General features: G+C 34.9%; 1 protein-coding gene across 11 annotated transcripts in view; it reads right to left on the bottom strand.

Moving 5' to 3' along the window:
• LOC139979490 (diacylglycerol kinase zeta-like) overlaps window positions 1-18,458 on the bottom strand; it is a 149,035-nt gene that overhangs the window by 80,336 nt on the left and 50,241 nt on the right. Inside the window, exon 2 of one of the 11 annotated variants that reach the window (XM_071991067.1) lies at window positions 15,034-15,446. The exons of 8 other annotated variants lie outside the window; for them this stretch is intronic. In XM_071991067.1, the coding sequence (XP_071847168.1) occupies window positions 15,034-15,110 (77 nt within the window). In that variant the 5' untranslated portion in view covers window positions 15,111-15,446. Of the gene's footprint in view, window positions 1-624; window positions 782-15,033; window positions 16,161-18,458 lie in introns of those variants that run through there. 2 more of the 11 variants (XM_071990994.1, XM_071991152.1) reach the window with 2 other exon arrangements.

The raw sequence follows: 18,458 nt of genomic DNA, 5'->3' as shown, positions 1-18,458 counted from the left end.
TGGCATTTTGCTACCAGCTGCATCTTAATAATTACAATAAAACTTTGTTGCAATTTAACATTCAAGGCCTGATGAAGAAACCAATCTTCAATGTTTTAAATGTCCATTTTCACCATTTATAACTTCTATATTTTACTGCAACACGATCTTCAACCTAGCTACTCAGAAATATAAACCCATATACGGTATATATCAAACCTTGTAGCTTAACCGCATCACCCACAGTAACCCTCATCTTGCCTATACCTACAGTACAGGGGCAAAAAAAACCTGGGTGTAGTTGTTAATTACATGCATAAATATACGAATATATATGAATATATATATATATATATATAGTCTATAATGTTTAAAACAACGACAACACTTTACAATACCTATATGTACAATATCCACTCTGACAATGGAATTCAATTTCCGTTCCAAAAAGAAGGGGAGAAAAAATAAAACACTTTCCAGATGAAGTTATATAGTTAGCAAAAAGGTTGGAAGCAATATTAAATGAGTCTTTCAATGCAGGTTTTGGTTCTCGAATAGATCAATAAATGCATTTGCTGAGTTTAAAGTAAAGTTTTAATTAAGATTTCTTAATAAGAAGAAGACAGAATGTAACAGTTTACATACATTGGTGTAATTATTCTGAATTCGATGCCACTGGTTCAATATCCCTCAAAAGATCGTCCTTCGTAGACGAGCCTCCCAGACGGAATATTGATTGCGATGATTTTTATGGAACAGGCGGCGATGAAAATGAAGACAAATTGTAACCTTTAACAATTTTCCGATATCTTCAAAGACTTTATTCTTATATATATATATACATATATATACATATATATACATATATATATATATATGTATATATGTTCTATTCTACATCACAGAAAAAATTCTTAACCGGCCATGGAATGGTTCCACCATTTTGACATAGCTTTGCAAAAGGTCTGTTCAATATTTTGACTAGGTGATATAAATGACACAGATATTAGCAATCCGTCTGTATGCTCCGTGATGCTTACACCGTTTCCTATCCAGACTTAGTATATGTCAGTGTTATGGACGGTTCCATGTTGTGGATTTTCCTTGACGACGCTTTTACTTTGGCATATACACATACACATGTACGTATCGGCATCTCACACTCGCACTAGCTTTATTAGAAAACTCATCTAAGACATCCACCAAGGCTATTTTTAGAATCGCCATGGCAACTAAGATGTATGACGTTAGTGTGTGAGACTAATGGACGGACCAACGGTGTGTGCGTGCGTGTGTGTGTGTTGGTAGTATATAGCCGTAACTGTAATACGGCTTTCCATCAACAGTTTAGTATGCGGGCTTGTACTGTACTATATATATATATATATATCTCTATGCATAATACACAGATCTATGTAAGCCACGGCAGAATAAAATGCTGCACACATTCTATAATGCTTAATTGGTATTCATACCTAGCATAAGCCTACACTGTACAGGCATGTATATATTACTACTGAATGTGTGGATGCATGCAGCTAATTTAAGACCTGTTGAAATCAGAAGTTTTATTATTCTAATTGAGGATTATACAGCTATCGTAGTTATAGTTACGTGGATCTATAAACAAGAACGCGAACAAAATCGTTCTTCGAAGATTAATTAGTTCATTAAAAACTTGCGAAGATATGAAATTTTACAATTCAAAAAAATATAAAGCAAATGTTATTTTCATTTCCTAATATTCTACAAGCTATTAATTTTGTATGTAAACGTTTTAAGAATTCCACTGCACAGCTTTTAATAGGTAATTAATAATCTACTTTTTTTTTAGCTCTTTTTCTTTTTAATCCTTGTCTTTTTGACTTTTCCTAGTTAATTTTGGTTCCTCTTAAATTTTAAACATGCAAACACTGAAGTTTTTTATTTGATTATCGATCTGATGAAAACAGTTATAGTACTCAGCGTCTAGTCCATCCAGCAACCCTGCTTTGACCCCCAAAATAATAGAGACATTTTTAATTTTCAAGCAGCTTTTTCCATCGATTATCAGCGGTTAATTTTGCTGTACCATATGCCACAGAGAAAAAACTGTCCTACTAAATGAAGCCATCAGAGTGGACACATACTATAAGATGCATTCAAGGATTTCCAGGTATGAGAGAAAAATGATAAAACATTAAATATTTCCCAATTTTTGGTTTTGCATGTGATTTTAGTAAGAACTTTTATGACCAGACAACAAAATATGAATTTTAAGAATCAGAAGGAACTGTAGTTTTGATTTAACAAATGTTTGAAAAAAAAAAATTAGGATTCCTAAATTATGTCAACTAGGGGTTTTCAGAATGGGTCCCCTAGCTGGACCACATTCAGTCAAGAGATTAGCCTGCGAAAGCAAAAAAATGGGTCCATAATCTTCTCCCATGAAATCTAGCTGGTATGCACGACTTTGAAGAGTGTGAAGACTCACGCACAAAGAAACGTCTCATGCCGGTAATCTGACCTAGTTTCGAATGGGGTGTAACAGAAGTATTAGACACCACCATCGATCCCAGAAAATACACACACAGCTTGCTACTGTCGGTAATTAGATACTAGTGTACAGTCAATACATACAGCTACGACCAATACCCACAACACAATGTACATAGCAGTGATGGACATCTCAGGTCTAGATAAAAGATATCAAGGTATCACGTTTCATTACTGTCTGCATTTTGTTGCGACAAGAAGAAATTGTCATTTGCAAGCAACGGAAAGTTAACTTTTTCAGAGCGCGGCATGCGGTTTGGGGCGATTCTTCAATGCCTTTAAGGCCTTTAAGGAAGTTAAGGCCAGCTTACAGGCTTGATCACTACTGCCCTATAGTACTTGCATATATACCCCTGCACATGTAAAGTACAATTCAATCTATACTGTAGGAATAACAGTGAGATTTTGGTTCTCGATCTCTAGCTCTGTTTTTCTTTGGCAGTCATTGAGAATTAATCGTTAACGAGTGAACTTAATAAACCGTAGCTGGCTAAAACAATTACAAAAGTCAACAGATTTTTTAGTCAAATTGCTGGAAAAAAATTAAAAATAGTCAAAATTGTACAGTTGTACAATTTAACTGAAATTACAGATACTGATTCTTGAGCAGATACTAAAAGATAGCATGATCAAGCTCATATACTGCACTAATTAATGAATGTACTAATTAATGACACTGCATATTGTCTGTGTCACCAATAGTACCAGTATGTATGTTAACATTAATGTGTGCATGGTCTTGAATGTGCAAACATGCCACATGGTAACAGATACAACTAAAATAATTATCGTCTATAAAAAAAAAAAATGATTAGACCGATCCCAATTTTCCTATCGATCAATAAAAAATATTATCCACATTTTTATGTTCAATCGATGTGACCATATAACAATGGCATATATATGACAGCTAAAATGCTATGATAATCTGGATAATCCATATACATAGAACTCAGTGGATAGAAAGTGTAGTCAACATCTTCGGGCTTGTTGATATTCAGAATACACAGTATGTGTTAATAATGAGTTACATTGTCCTAATATTTCATCTATTAATAAAGTAGGACGCAATAACAAATAGGTTACAAAGTAAGAACAATGAAGCTGCTGACCTAGTCTGCCTAATGACTATGTAATAACTAATTACTATATAATGCTATAATACGGTAACAAGATAGTTAACGACTTCAGGTGAAAAATAATCCAATTAATGACTGAAGCCATACCCATAATAGCATCTTTTTCAAGCCTCTTTTTAATTTCCTGGACGCAGTAATAATACTAAATTTAGAAGGTAAACATCTTTGAAAACATAATTGCAGCGCTATTTATAGCTCTGCTTCATGTATTAACACTTCCTCGCAACGAACACTTCTCCCCCACCCCCCCTCCCAAGAGTCTTCCAAATTCCAACCTTTTTGGATCATATCACACAATTTTATGGTGTTCATTTCACAATTTGATTCCAAATTGAATTGATTTTTTTATCCTTTCTCTTTTAACACATAATTTTCTATTCGATATCTTCATGTAGGACTCTAAGACCTTTTTCAACTTTTTCCCAACATCTGTAAATGCACAGAACTCTTATATTTACTGCAAATTATGATTTCAACAATTAAAGCAAGCTGTTTCTTTTCTAACAACATATTGATGGCGTGAAACATTGGATTGAAAAAACATTTTGGCTCTAAAATTGTCTAAAAATGATTTTTTTTTTTTTTTTTACATAAACAGTCTTAATTTAATTACTAATATAGCTGAACTTTACAATTAACTTTACACATTTAACAACCTGCTGTACAAGGTATCGGTGTTCTAACTTAAGTAATTTTCTCACCTTGGTTAACGAGATTAAAGGATGGATCATGTTTACTGTTACCCTGTTTTCAAACAAATATAACTACAGCAACACCTGAATTGTTAACCTTTCTCATTGAGACAAAATTTGCATTACAATGAACTATAGTCAAGTATATTAAACTAGAAATATTTAAAGACTACAGTATGCTATTTTTTAAACAGCTACCCACTTATTCTTAAATCCTCAATTGCAAATATCCTTAGATTTTTGGGGACAATATTGCTAAGGAAATTCCACTTTTTGGTTCATGGATACAGATTCTCTATATATATATGTTATATAAAAGAATGATGCCTAACTGTGATAACAGAATTAAGGTATTTTAAAGCATCAAGTGATGTCAACGAATACCACTAGATTCACATAATGATCATAAAGTTCCCAGCTTGACTATTCTGTCCAGTTTCAAGTAAATTATATTATTGGAAAAAGTAGGTGATGTTGTTTTTCTAAATTCTTGATTTGTTAATATTTGCATATGATTAATATTTGCATATGATTAATATTTGCATATGATTAATATTACTATATTATTATGCTATAAAAGTCTGTGATTTTATTTATCTAAATACCTGAATTATTAATATTTGCATATGATTAATATTACATGGAAAAGTGCTTGGGACTACCAAACAGTTACATTCGGAATCTTCATTTTATCACTCTCTAATTCAAGTTCCTTTATAAGTCAAATAAATTAACTTTCCAATGTAAGAAACAAGTTAGAAGGGAGACTAAATAAAAACCCAATGCCTCTCATTATGAAAGTAGTGCTTGGAAATGTTTCATTGTTAAAACTGGCCAATACTGGCAACCAAGCTCAAACAAATAGCCCCATATGTATGAATGTTTATATATTATTGTAAAAATAACTATAGGTGACAATAAGCTCCATGATATTTCATTCATTAATATAAGCCATCGAAAAACACCTGCATGCAGGTATAAGGAAAATCTACAGTGGACAATATGCTCCATTATATATGTAATTAATTATTATACTAAGTCTTTGGAAAACACCTGCATGTGAGTATAAGGAAAATGTACAGTAGACAAGTCACAATATGCTACATTATATGTAAATTATTACATATCTTAATAGCTGCCTTTGGAAAACACTTGCATGACATTACATGGAAAATCTACAATAGACAATAAGTGCCAAGAGCATTGTGGTTAAGGCAGTGGACTTGTGATCTAAGGCTTGCAGGTCCTGGACAGATCATCAGGTTGTGCCCTTGGGCAAGACACTTACTGTATCCCCAATGCCTCTCTTCACCCAGGTGTATAAATGGGGCCTAGCAGTGAGATAAAATGTCAGTTGGGCGCTGTTTAGCTGCTGCCATGTGGAGGGATTGTCTCTATGTTAGTTTGGTTATCGTTGACCAGGGTAATTTTGTGCTGCGCCTTGAGCACCGTTATCGTTGGATATGTCTGCGCTTTGTAAATCCTCAATATTGTTATTTTTATTATTTTATGTACAGTATGGTAAAATATATTAAAGAGGAAAAAAAAATTAAAATATATTGCATATAGCTAAATCAATAATTTTATAGTCTTCAAGGTCTATTAGTAAATTTCTGAGCTTGCTCAAGTTTGTTTTTCTTCTTCATGTGGACCAGGACCTTCAAATTTCCACAGACATTGGAATAAAAAGATTGAGTCAATTAAATTAAAATATTAAAAACTAATGTCTGCACGCACATGGCAGACTTAAAATTGAGATCCTGCTCTTACTTTATATGAACCATCACAGTTAGACACAAAATAGACTAGCAACAATAAGTTAATTAGCAAACTTTAATTAGAGAACTTGTGTCATCTTATTCATGGTACATTCTCTAATTTGCTACAAGCAGAAAAGTCATTTTTTTTTAAATCATAACGTCAAATTAACTAAGCATGAATTGACATTTAACTTATTCAGATAACAGGTCTCCTCTTTCCTTAATTAGTTTTGAGCAGAATTTTAAACCGATACGAATTTTCAAAAGGATACTTTATCAATCCGTAAGTATTTCACGCCATTTCCGTTTGACACACATCCTGCGGAACAAAATCTCCAAGAAAGTTGCAAGAACAAATCCACGATAATGTAGGGCACTTTATTAGCTCTTAAAGCTCAAATGTTTCCGAGGCTGCGACATAAAGTCTTAAGAAATAACAGGGGAATGTCCTCAAGAGGACTGAAATGGTAGCAATAAACTTCACTATATGCCAGCTAACATCCACCAATCTAGACGGAGCAAAGTCACATGATGTACATTACAAAATCTAAAAATATCTCAGAATCGAACAGCAGATTGGAAAACCGATACGAACAAAGGCTCTCGACTGCCGACGATTTAAGGATGAAAGTGTTGAGTGAAGTATCGCGAACATCCCATGAAGGGTTATTTTTGTTCAATTAACGGCGAGAAATTTTAACTACATTTCAGACAAAATACTCCTACTTGGCCAGTCTATATCTATCTTTCGCTAAATAATCCAGAGAATTGTTTGGCTGGAATTTTAGAGTTTTGAATAATTGAAAGTCAATTCGGTGGCACACTTGTATATTCTCAGAGTTGTAGTGACCAGCGTCGCCTCCTCTTCAATAGAAAGACAATCTAGCTTTGAACGTCTTGGTTACCAAACTAGGCCTGGTTTGTACCTTCGAATAAAACTGCAGGAACGCTTAATTAACTCTCCCGTAGCGCCAAGCGACCTTAGGACGAGGTGTTTGGACACGGCAAGAGCCACTTCAAAAGTTTTGAGAGATAGGTGGATTTTAATTATGATTTATCTCGCCATCCTCACGGCAGACGAAAATGAAATGACTTTATGAAACAGCTTTGTCGTCCTACGGTATGACGAGGACAGGTAGAGGAAGCACCGACTATAACTAGTTACTGATTCATATCAAGTTGATTAAACTTTGCTTTGAAATATGCCGCAAAATCCGATGACAAACAAATCCAACATTGAAGAAATTGTAAGTGAGCTGATTGTGTCTTTGTTTTAAATAAATTTATTCATATTTTTTCACCAAAATTTCACCAGAAAAGATGGAATTTAGCGATAAAATTTGTAAATGAACAATTCAATATTACACTGGATTGAATTTTAAGAAACTAATCGGGCACAGTTCCCATATTGTTACAAATTGTTTGAATGCTATAAAATAGTATTGAATAAAATATTTAATCTTTAATCAGACAAAATAAAGTATTAATCCACTTGAACCTAAAATGAAGTTTAAAAAAAACAAATAAATATTTTATATAGTTAATCTTTGAATTATAAACAGTATTTTAAATGAAGTAATTATATCTTACAATGGACTAAAATTACAGCAAATGTGTCAACAAAATGTACCTTTTAGTCAACCTCACTGCACTGAGAATGTACAGACTTATGGTTGGTATATCTGAGACTGATAAACTCAAAAAGTTTGGTCCGTCTAAATATGTTTATGTGTAAAAGTAAGTTGGCCTGACGTTTCGATCCTAGCAGGATCTTCTTCAGAGGCTAAATGACAAGTTACAGTAACAGAGGGGACAAAAACACGCACAGAATACAGACAGGTTAATGAGCACGGTGAACACAATGAGATGGATGAGAGGGGATTATAAGTAGAAAGCAACAGGAGAAGAGGAGAGGAAGGAGATAAACTGTGGAGGGACAAAGAGAGGATTAAAGGCACAGGGTGAGGAATAACTATAAATATGTTTATAGCAGGATTATCCATTGGTGTTTAATCCAGGCACCTATGTAGACGATATAAAGTACAATGCCTGCTACCCTAGGACTATAAGAAGGTGCATTGCTTTACACTACTGAACAGTCTGCTACACAATACTGTACAACAATGCGTACATGAGTAATAGTTAAGCACATACATATGATAGTCAATATTTACACCAGCTTATAGATATGTACATAAACAAAATGGTGAATATATATTGCTGAAAATATAATCAAACAAACAACCCAATTGCTGCAAATATATCGCAAAGGATTTGCCCCAGGTATTTACTTTAATAAAACATAAGAAAGAACTTGTCTGAAAAAAATCTTCCTTTGAACCTGAATACATACATACACATGTGTATATATATATATATATTTATATATATATATATATATATATATATATATGTGTGTGTGTGTTTATAAAGTCAATAGAGAAACCAAACTATATAAATATAACTTCACTCCGTGTTCTGAAAGTGTAACTACAGTATATGTTGCTTATAAATGGAAGATAATGAGTTAGCTGATACTTTGGCTTCTGGATTTACATTTCATCATTAATAAGGTGTTTTGAGGTTTTAACTGAACAAACAAGTTATTTCCAGCAAGGTCTAATTATACAGTAAACCATGGCTGCATATAAAGAAGCCCCTAAATGAGACACATTTGAAGGTAAAGTCTCTACAAACTAGATCAAACATTTAATTACTTAATGCAGCATTCCTATAATTTGTTGGTGACAAGAGGTGAAGGAGAAAGGAGAAGGTTGCAATTCCTGGTTGAAATGTGGATATAAAAGGTGGGTTCAGGATGTCCTGGAATGAGTAAAAGGTGGGTTTTGGATGTCCTGGAATGAGTTTAAAGGTGGGTTTTGAATGTCCTGGAATGAGTAAAAGGCGGGTTCAGGATGTCATGGAATGAGTAAAAGGCGGGTTTAAAATGTCCTAGAATGAGTAAAAGGCGGGTTCGGAATGTCCTGGAATGTGTGTAAAGGTGGGTTCGGGATGTCCTGGAATGAGTAAAAGGTGGGTTCGGGATGTCCTGGAATGAGTAAAAAGTGGGTTCAAGATGTCCTGGAATGAGTAAAAGGTGGGTTCAGGATGTCCTGGAATGAGAAAAGGCGGGTTCAGGATGTCCTGGAATGATTAAAAAGTGGGTTTGGGATGTCCTGTAATGATTAAAAAGTGGGTTTGGGATGTCCTGGAATGAGTAAAAGAGGTACACTTTGCATACAGTTCTGATCGAGATGTGGATATTATAACTTTGGTGGCATTTCTCCTTACATACAGGTTGTAAGTCAAAAGTGTGTTCAGTCCTTAGGTTGATACTCAGAGGGCTATACTGTATGTTGGTCCTGAGATATGGACACTGACACCAGAAAAGTGGTCTTGATCCTTACTGGTATGTGACAATTACTGACGTGGGTACATTTTGACCCGCTCCCGAGATGCAAACAGTAAAATGTGGCATTGGTCTTGAGACATATGGACAAGAAAAGTAACTTTGATCCTCAGATTTGGACTTTTGTTATTGAAGAATTTATCTTTCAAGTAATAAGGTCAGGCTGAATCTTTCACTCAAATGCTTAAAGGGTGTGAAGACTGGTGCAAAAAGAAACCGTCTAATGCCGGTAATCTGACCTAGTCTCGAATGAGGTGTAACAGAACTGTTAGACACCACCATCGATCCAGAAAATACACACACACACAGCTTGCTACCTTCGAAAGACACTTGTGTACAGTCAGTAAATACAGCTGCAGTCAATACCCACAGCAAAGTATACAAACGATACAGCGATGGACATCTCAGGTCCAGCTAAAGATAACAAGGTATCATGTTTCATGTATACTGTCTGCATTTTGTAGCGACACGAACAAAACGTCACTTGCAAGCAACGGAAAGTTAACTTTTTCAAATGGCCGCACACGGTTTGGGGCGAGTCTTCGATGCCTTTAAAGTAATATTTTTTTTAAAAAGTCTCATAGCTTTTATTTCATATTTACCTTTTTGTCTTCATAACTACAAGAATTAAAACTAGAGGATCTATCCTAAATGTCCTTCATCTTGATACTACCTTTTATTCCCTCTAGACTCCAAATGGTTACAGTACATCTCGGTGAGTTAATGCTTACATTCACCGATCTATACAACTATTAAGATAACATAGGGTAACGCAGCATATATTGAACACTGTTCAATGTTATTGGACATGAATTAAAAGACCTGTAACAGATAGACCCCCCCCCCCAATCAATACATAGCACAAAATAGATGTAGCTTCTAGCTAGGGAACTTATGGAAAGATGTCGGAAAGATGTCGGCCAGAAAATGGGTCAAGTGAGGCCTACGAACTTTGTTTTGATAGGTTATTCTGACTGTTAATATCGTTCAGCGACTACCCAATACAATAATTCCCTACAGGCCAGTCAGATAACCAATCTATTTGGGCCAGGAAATTCAAATCAAACAAAGTTTTAATGTCTCTCTCACCAGGGAGCTGCTACTCTAAAAGCTCTCTGCTCTCACCTCCTTTTGCAGATGAAACCTTACAAACTATCCCAGGATAGCTCCAGAGCTAGCTGCCTATATTAAGGAAAGTAAAACTGCAGAGAAAGTTGACTGAATGCATGATCCAAATGTCAAGTTTTTCATGTGACCCACAGCTATTCTTAGATCTAAAGTAAAAGAGAATTATAATCTGAAATGAACTGACAGTTTACAACTTCTGTAGGAGCTTGGTAGAATGTACCAACCAAACAAGAGTAAATTTTAGAAAGTGAAATTTAAATGACAACCTTTTTGCATATTCATTGTCTTTGATTTATACTTGCTTGTATTTAACAATGAAGAAAAGCCTCCTGTCCAGAATATAAACACTTGAAAAAGAAACAGATTCTTTCTGCTTTTTTTCCTATTTCTTTTCTCTTTTATCTTTCTTTGTATGTTTTTGTTCTTTTTTCTTTCTTTTGTCTGAAATTTTATTAGCAGATGTTTGCTCATAGAAACATGGGCGGTGATATTCAAACCCAAATCTGATTAGCCATATAAAACTATGCATACATTAATGTAGCAATGTCAGAACAGATCTGCTACAAAATGGCAACCTCTTGAACCTTTTTATTTAATGGATATTCAACAATCCCCCTGTCCACCCCAATTCCCACCCCCATCCCTGCACAATTGCTTCTCCCCTCTTTTGTTACCTCACTGGATACCATATACACGTTCTTCATATGGTCATGATAACTTACGAACATCAATATACCAACAGTCAGATTATTGATGACAAGACTAGGAGAATAATGCTGCATCATGAAAACTATGTTTAATAAATAGAGGGCAGCATTCACTATTATAAATAACTACCATACAAGGATTGCAGAGTATTGTCTAGACAGACTTTATCTTCTGTTTACTGTGTGTAGGCTTGCAATGGATTCAAGTTTGTTTTAGCAGAGTATGATCACTAAAAGCTTTGATATAATTGGCTAAAAAAATTGATCAAAGTGTGCTATTAGTTTACGACAAGTGGCGCAATTCTTTTGTTCAATCTTAAGAGACAACTTTTTCAAGCTTTTACAAAAGTGTAAATGCTATGACATTAAAGCATCATTTCAGCTAACATTAGCAGTATCTCTCCACAGGTGCAGATCCAGAGTGGGTGTTGGGGTGTACAGCTCCACAACCCCTTTTCAACACCAAACGACACCTAAGCATGTAGAGCTAAGGATAGATCAAATCTGTCACCTAAATAACCCCCAGAATGCACCATTCCACATCTCAAGTTTAATTGTTTACAGGCTTAGGCTTAGAGAATTTATTATTTATTTCAAATGTACTTTGCATATATTCAGATTGCAACATAACCCACACTGCATACAGTTTCTACAGTAATCACAACAAAAACAACATTTGAATACAGATTCATTTCTCCCTTAATTTTTAGTGGAATTTTGATATAAATTAGCTATGTGGTAAAAAATCGTTAAGCCGTCATATATGTAGTGCATTGGTGATTCCATTGTCTCTGTGTAACACAAGATAAGTTTAAACAGCAGACGCTTCATTGTTTACATTGCCCTGTCCAGCTCCAATGTGAAGAATGTCCGCATGAAGGCTACTGTAACGTTTACAATTGGACAGTTCTACAAAGCCTAAGCTTCTGGGTACTACAGTCTGCTCAGACATCGATTCCACCATGTTCCACCTTTCAATGTTCCAAATACTTTTCAAGCTTCCTTTCACTGTAAAGTTAATCTGTGTTTTCAGCGATTTCGAAGAACGGCTGTGGTTTGAGTGTGAGAGTGTACTATGTGCAATGCTATGGTAGGCTGTATAGGTATGTTTCACAATGTGTAAGAAATATATAATAGGTAATCACCTGTGGGTGTACATGCTAGAGTGTATTTGTTGCGGAAATGGGAGTGCTAGCTTCAAGTCACACGTTTTGCCTATTTGCCTGCAATATGTCATTCACCAAATTGATGAATTCAAACATACAGTGCTTTTGGTGAGAAACTGGTGAATTTGAGAACCAGATTTCTACAAGAAGAAAACGTAGAATAGGGACAATTTTCACATGGTTAGAAAAATAAAAATAAGAACTATGAGAATAATGTATCAAAATCTTCCACCAGACAATTCCTTTATAGAATTTGATATATGCTTGATGATCTTCTTCAGCCCTGTTTCTTATATGCAAATTAGTTTAGGCTTGGTAGTACATAATACACACCAAATAGTGCAAGAAAATTAAGTGGGAAACATTTTCCTTTTGAATAAAAATATGTTTTATCCCCAAAGTATTTTGCATTTCTTGTCTTTGCAATATTAATTCATAACTAAAAAAAATCATTTTGCATTAAATTTATTACAGCAGGGCTCCTTTAACTAACTGTTCCCCAAAGTACTGTACAATTATAATTATGATCAATGCTGGCTATTTATCTATAAATTTCTATATCAGCTTGCATCATGCAAAGCATATTAAGGAAATAATGTGCTGCACGATCACCTTTCCTGAAGCTGCTGCTGCACACATGAATTATGAAATATCAAGATTTCTATTAAACCGATTTAACGATGCTATAGTTGCTAGAGGATGTTCAATTGTGTGTGATTGCATGCACAGCCTCAATAGTGTGCGTGACGGTGTGTGTCACTGTCTTATATATGGTACATTGTACGTGTAGAGTACGTACTAGATCAGTCTGTGTGTAAGGAAAGCGACATCAGAATATTTGAGGACTGGATGGACTTTAAGCCAACAAAATCAATATGTAAATATAATCAAATCAAATTTACAGAGCGGTACAGTACTCTATGTGATGTGGATTTGATTGAATGATAACATTCACTTCAAATCTGTATGGATCATGCAAACATGCATAGTTACCAGATTCTGCTTCTCTCCCAACCCAACCCCTCCCCCTCCACCCTCCCCTGGTACCACCTTAACCCTTCACAGCCATTGAAAGAACGTTCTATGTTAGATGGAAAGCCAAATATATATGCTTCCAAACTGACTTCTATGTGTTTAGGACACTGGATTCGCTATTTAAGTGGAAACCTAAACCTGAAAATAGTTAAAAGCAATTTATTACAATTATATTCAGAATTAACAGTGGCTTGGAAAATCTGCAAAGTTGATACTGAGTAACATGGGAAAAGTTCAAGGAGATTACAACCACTCAATCTATAGATCATTTTAGGTAAAAGATGGACTTTGAGTTAAGTTACTTCTCTTTATGACATTTGTGTTTAAATTAACAGACGCCTTCTTTCAAACCTTTTTTTTTTTTCAATTTGGTGAATGTGAAATGTTTCTGGAGGTTCTGTCCCATTTGTGTACAGATAAAATGTCCGATATCTAACGCCATTTGAGGTTAACCCTAGGAGAGAGTTCATGTATAATCTATCAATGCTGGCTGCATGATAAAACCAGTGCTGTGGCCGAGTGGATAAAGGCGGCAGCATTTGAAGCAATGAGGCTTAAGCTTTAGCAATCGGGAGGTTTGGGGTCCGATTCCCGGCCGGGACATATAAGGTGGGTTTTTTCATCCAAGAGCAATCTACAGTTTTCCCATCTGAAATGATTTTCTAAATTAAGAAGATTCCAAATTTGAGTTTAAAATGTTGAATTGGAAGCCACCCGACTTGTAAGTTGTAATCCATAAGCCCTTGCGGGTTTCTCCCATATTTGTGGTCGCTTAAGCGTCGTAAAATAACTGCTGATTATTAATAATTATGAAACCAAGCTTCTTAGTCAGAATTGATATTGAAAAACACATAAAAACTTGTGGCATTATTTGGTCTGTCAGCGAAAACTTGATGTAATGCATTCAAACCCATTTACATGTTTATAAGAAAACATATACTGATGTAATTAAAGGAACTCGCTGACACTTAAATTAATCAGCATACTAATTATTCTGCAGATTTAAAGTGGATGTTAAAGTGTCTTAGCAAAAGGAAGCACACCTCTGGCTCATTCAGTTTATGCCTCCATCAAAAAACAACTTGTAAATGCAAAGACTGTCTATCATCAAACATTTGGCAAAACTGTGCTAATTATTAGCTAGGTTTATTATTAGCTAATTATTAGCTAGGTATTTAAAACGTGTCAGAGAAAATAATGTGTAAAAAATGATGAGTTGTACAAAAAATAATTTTTGCGGCCGTTTTAGCATATCTAGCAATTTGTGATCACTTTATAATCCCCTAGTATAATGTAGGAAAGTTTGCCAAACAATATATTAGTTCCATGAATAACTGAAGAACTAGTTTTATCCTAAATTTCTCAATGTGTAGCAAGTTTTCACAACATTTCGCTACAGCTGGGTGACAAGATATATTCCACTCATGCTTCTCACAATATAGATTTATAATTCCTGACAACGTTGTAAATATATTCTACCTACCAGTACGATCCTCTTCGACGGTGCAGACGGCACCCGCTCCGATCCCCAACAGATCTCCCAGCTGAACTGTACATCATAGTGCAAGTTCAAAAATCCCTGGCAATTCGCAGATTAATCCTCGAGGGGGGTTAAGATTGATATCCAATTTATTGTCCAGGATTGTTGAAGTATATATCTCGTACCCCGAATCTATAAAAGTCTCGAGTACGAACATCCAGACTGAAACGTGTCGAATTTGTCAGATAGCAATAAGATCGAGGAAGCGGCGTTTATTCCCAAGGCGAAAAGAAATGTTATCCACAAAAGCAGCTTTATTCGCACCAAATGTATTAACCAGCACATTGAAATGAAATTGTCGAATGTTAAGAAATATTTAACCCACTTTATACTCGATCCAAAGTTCACACTGCAGACTGAAAATAACACAATGACAAAGGTTCATAAAATCCCACTCTAAATATATGTTTATGAGCTTTCAAAAGCACATTCAGTACTTTTGTCAGTGAATGCAAGAATATCTCGACTGGTATCTAGGCCTACTGTACTTCAACCGGCATGTTTGCATGGTTGACTGCCTGAACATACAGCTTACAGATCTACACTGCTTTGAACCAATACATACCTTAGTATCCATTACGGTGGCCATATATCAACCTATGTACACCATATTTTGAGTTTACACACCATGCAGTTGCTGCTGGTGTGACTATCTAGTTTATCACCAGGCAAGCAAACCCTAATGTCGATCTTACTGAATATACTGGCCAACAAAGGTTTGGCTTTCACCAGGATCGATGTAACCATGCCATTCTAAAATGGAATGTTGTTACATGATCGCTTGACTGGGACATATTAATTGCTGCAGCAGCATCACATAATAATAAACATACCAGTCCAGCACTGTATGATATAGCTTCGATCACAAACTACTTCATTGAAAATAGTCTATTTATATTTACAAAGCCTGTCAGGTTACTAGGGCAGCTGTGTCAGTTATTATAGCTTTATAGCTGTGAATATAATAGGCCGCCACATAAATCGGTCTATTGTGAAAAGAGTGCCACGGGTATGCCATACCGGCAGTACTAAAGAATAATTAATAAAGATACTGTACAATTAATTAATGCAATTGTTGAATGTGAGAACAATAGACATAGACACAAAGCAAGAAAAAAACCTAACAGTGATTGTTGCAAAAGTTGTGCATAATTAGGTCATCAATGTAAATTATGGATCAAATTTTTGTATGTGTTATTAAAATGACTGGATATGACCAAATATGGAAATACATGCATGACAAGCAACTTTTATCCCATAAAATAGTATTTTGAGGTGCCATCAGTATTGTTACCAAATTTTTACCGTATAATTAAAAATTGCCTTAAAAACGAACAGACTACTTGCATGTATTATATCTAACGGTTCCATGATGTCTCTTCAAACTATTACGGGCTGAATTATATATATGGAACAACTTCCTGTGATATATTATATATATAGAACAACTTCCTGTTTCCAAATATTCAATAATTCAATTTTTAAGTGCTAAATTAGATTTATATTTAATAGTCATTTATGTTTTGAGTGCTCAATTAGATTTAACAGTACTTACAATAATTCATTCTTTGAGTGTTCAATTAGCCACAATACTTCATTAAAAGTTTTAATGCTCAATTAGATAACAGTCATTAATGTTTCAAGTGCTCAGTTAGATTTAACAGAAATTCGTTTATGAGTGCAATTAGGCGCAATATTTTTGAGTGCTGACAATTCGATAACATAAACCATAACAATCTGAAAATCTGCTGGATTTACTGTATGTGCTTGATTTATATCACACAAGGGCCTTCCCCACTTACCTCCCCCCCCCCCCTATACTATATTAAAAAAATCCATATAGTTCCGTTAGTTACGAGCTAGCCTAATCTAAAAACATATAGCAAAACCTACCTGTAATCATACAAATATCTTTCTTAAAGCTACTAACAATTTTTATATAAAATCCATGCAATAATATACAGTATATCCTTTCAGCAACAATTTATGACGGCCACTAGTATAACAGATCAACGATCAAAATCCACACAGACAAAAAAGCTTGTACTGTTGTTTAAAATCATCTTCTTTATATTTCTTAATTTATCCCCCAAAATTATAAGCCTAAATCAACTTCAAATCGGTCCAGCTGTAATATTTCTATTCGGCCTTCACCATGACGGCCGAGAAGAAAAGAGCTGCTGATTATATTCTTTCCAATCTTCCAATTTGTCTTTTAAGGAATGAAGTTCAACCACAAAGCTCAACACTGCTACCATGACGACCGTTTTCCTTAAAGAACGCTCAAGGTCTCCACTGACATTTTGAAAATAATGAAGCTAAAATGCGCAGGAGTCTGCAGTACTTAAGAATTGCTTAAATGTTGCTCACATAGCATTTAATGACAGTGTGTCATCTTTACCAGCTGCAGGCAGGGCTATCAGCAATTATGTTCTGAACAGACTTGGTTTTTCCTCACTAATTTCCCAGTCTTTAATAAATTAAGTCGACTGAATTATTCACAAATAAATGGCACAAAGTGAATTTAAAGCCAACTTCATAAGCCATAAATCCATATTCAATTTCCAGAACACTCTGGTGAATCATGGTGAAACAACGTATTCATTTTATGAGCACCGCATTAACATATTTTTTTTCTTTCTTTTTTTTCTTTTTTCTTTCTCCCTGGCTCAATTTATCTCGTTTTGAGAGAACAGTAGTCACGTTTGTATCCTCTCCCTAATGTACCAACCTCTTCTCCATCTCTGAATCTTTTCAAGAAGAACAAATTCACAATCATTGACAAAAGTCAAACTGGTCATCTCTAATACATAAAAAAAATGCAAATTTAAGAAACTGAAAGAAAATTATTCTGGAATATAAAGCCTGTAAAGCTGACAATTACCCCACGGCAATTTCAATTTTGTTTTACGTAGTGCTCAGTCACTTTTATTATTTTGTTTTTTTGGCTTTTTGGATCTCTGTGATGTTATAGCATCGATCATTACTATTCCTAAGTGATCTCCATAATTTTACAGATTGGGTTCTTTGATTAAAACTGATGTTTAGATCTAATAGACCAGAAGAGTCGATCTTCGTTAAAGCGGTATGAAAATATCAAAGAAAAACTACTTGGAATAAAATAACTTTATTCAGATCTAGATAACAGTTGATATCAATTTGAAGCTACCATATATAACTTTGCCATAAGCCTTGATCTTATTCCACAACACCTATCCCAATCCCCTCCCTCACCCCCTCCCCCACCCCTGCAGTTTTTGTATTGTAAATATCTCACTTGTTCTTACTGAAATGTTGCTATATAAACCCTTAAGCCTGAGTATGAACTATAACGACTGAGTGATCCCAGCATACATGCAGCTTAGACC

The sequence above is a fragment of the Apostichopus japonicus genome, chromosome 1 (assembly GCF_037975245.1).
Source record: "Apostichopus japonicus isolate 1M-3 chromosome 1, ASM3797524v1, whole genome shotgun sequence".
Taxonomy (NCBI): Eukaryota; Metazoa; Echinodermata; class Holothuroidea; order Aspidochirotida; family Stichopodidae; genus Apostichopus; species Apostichopus japonicus.
This window is presented reverse-complemented; position numbering and strand designations above follow the sequence as displayed.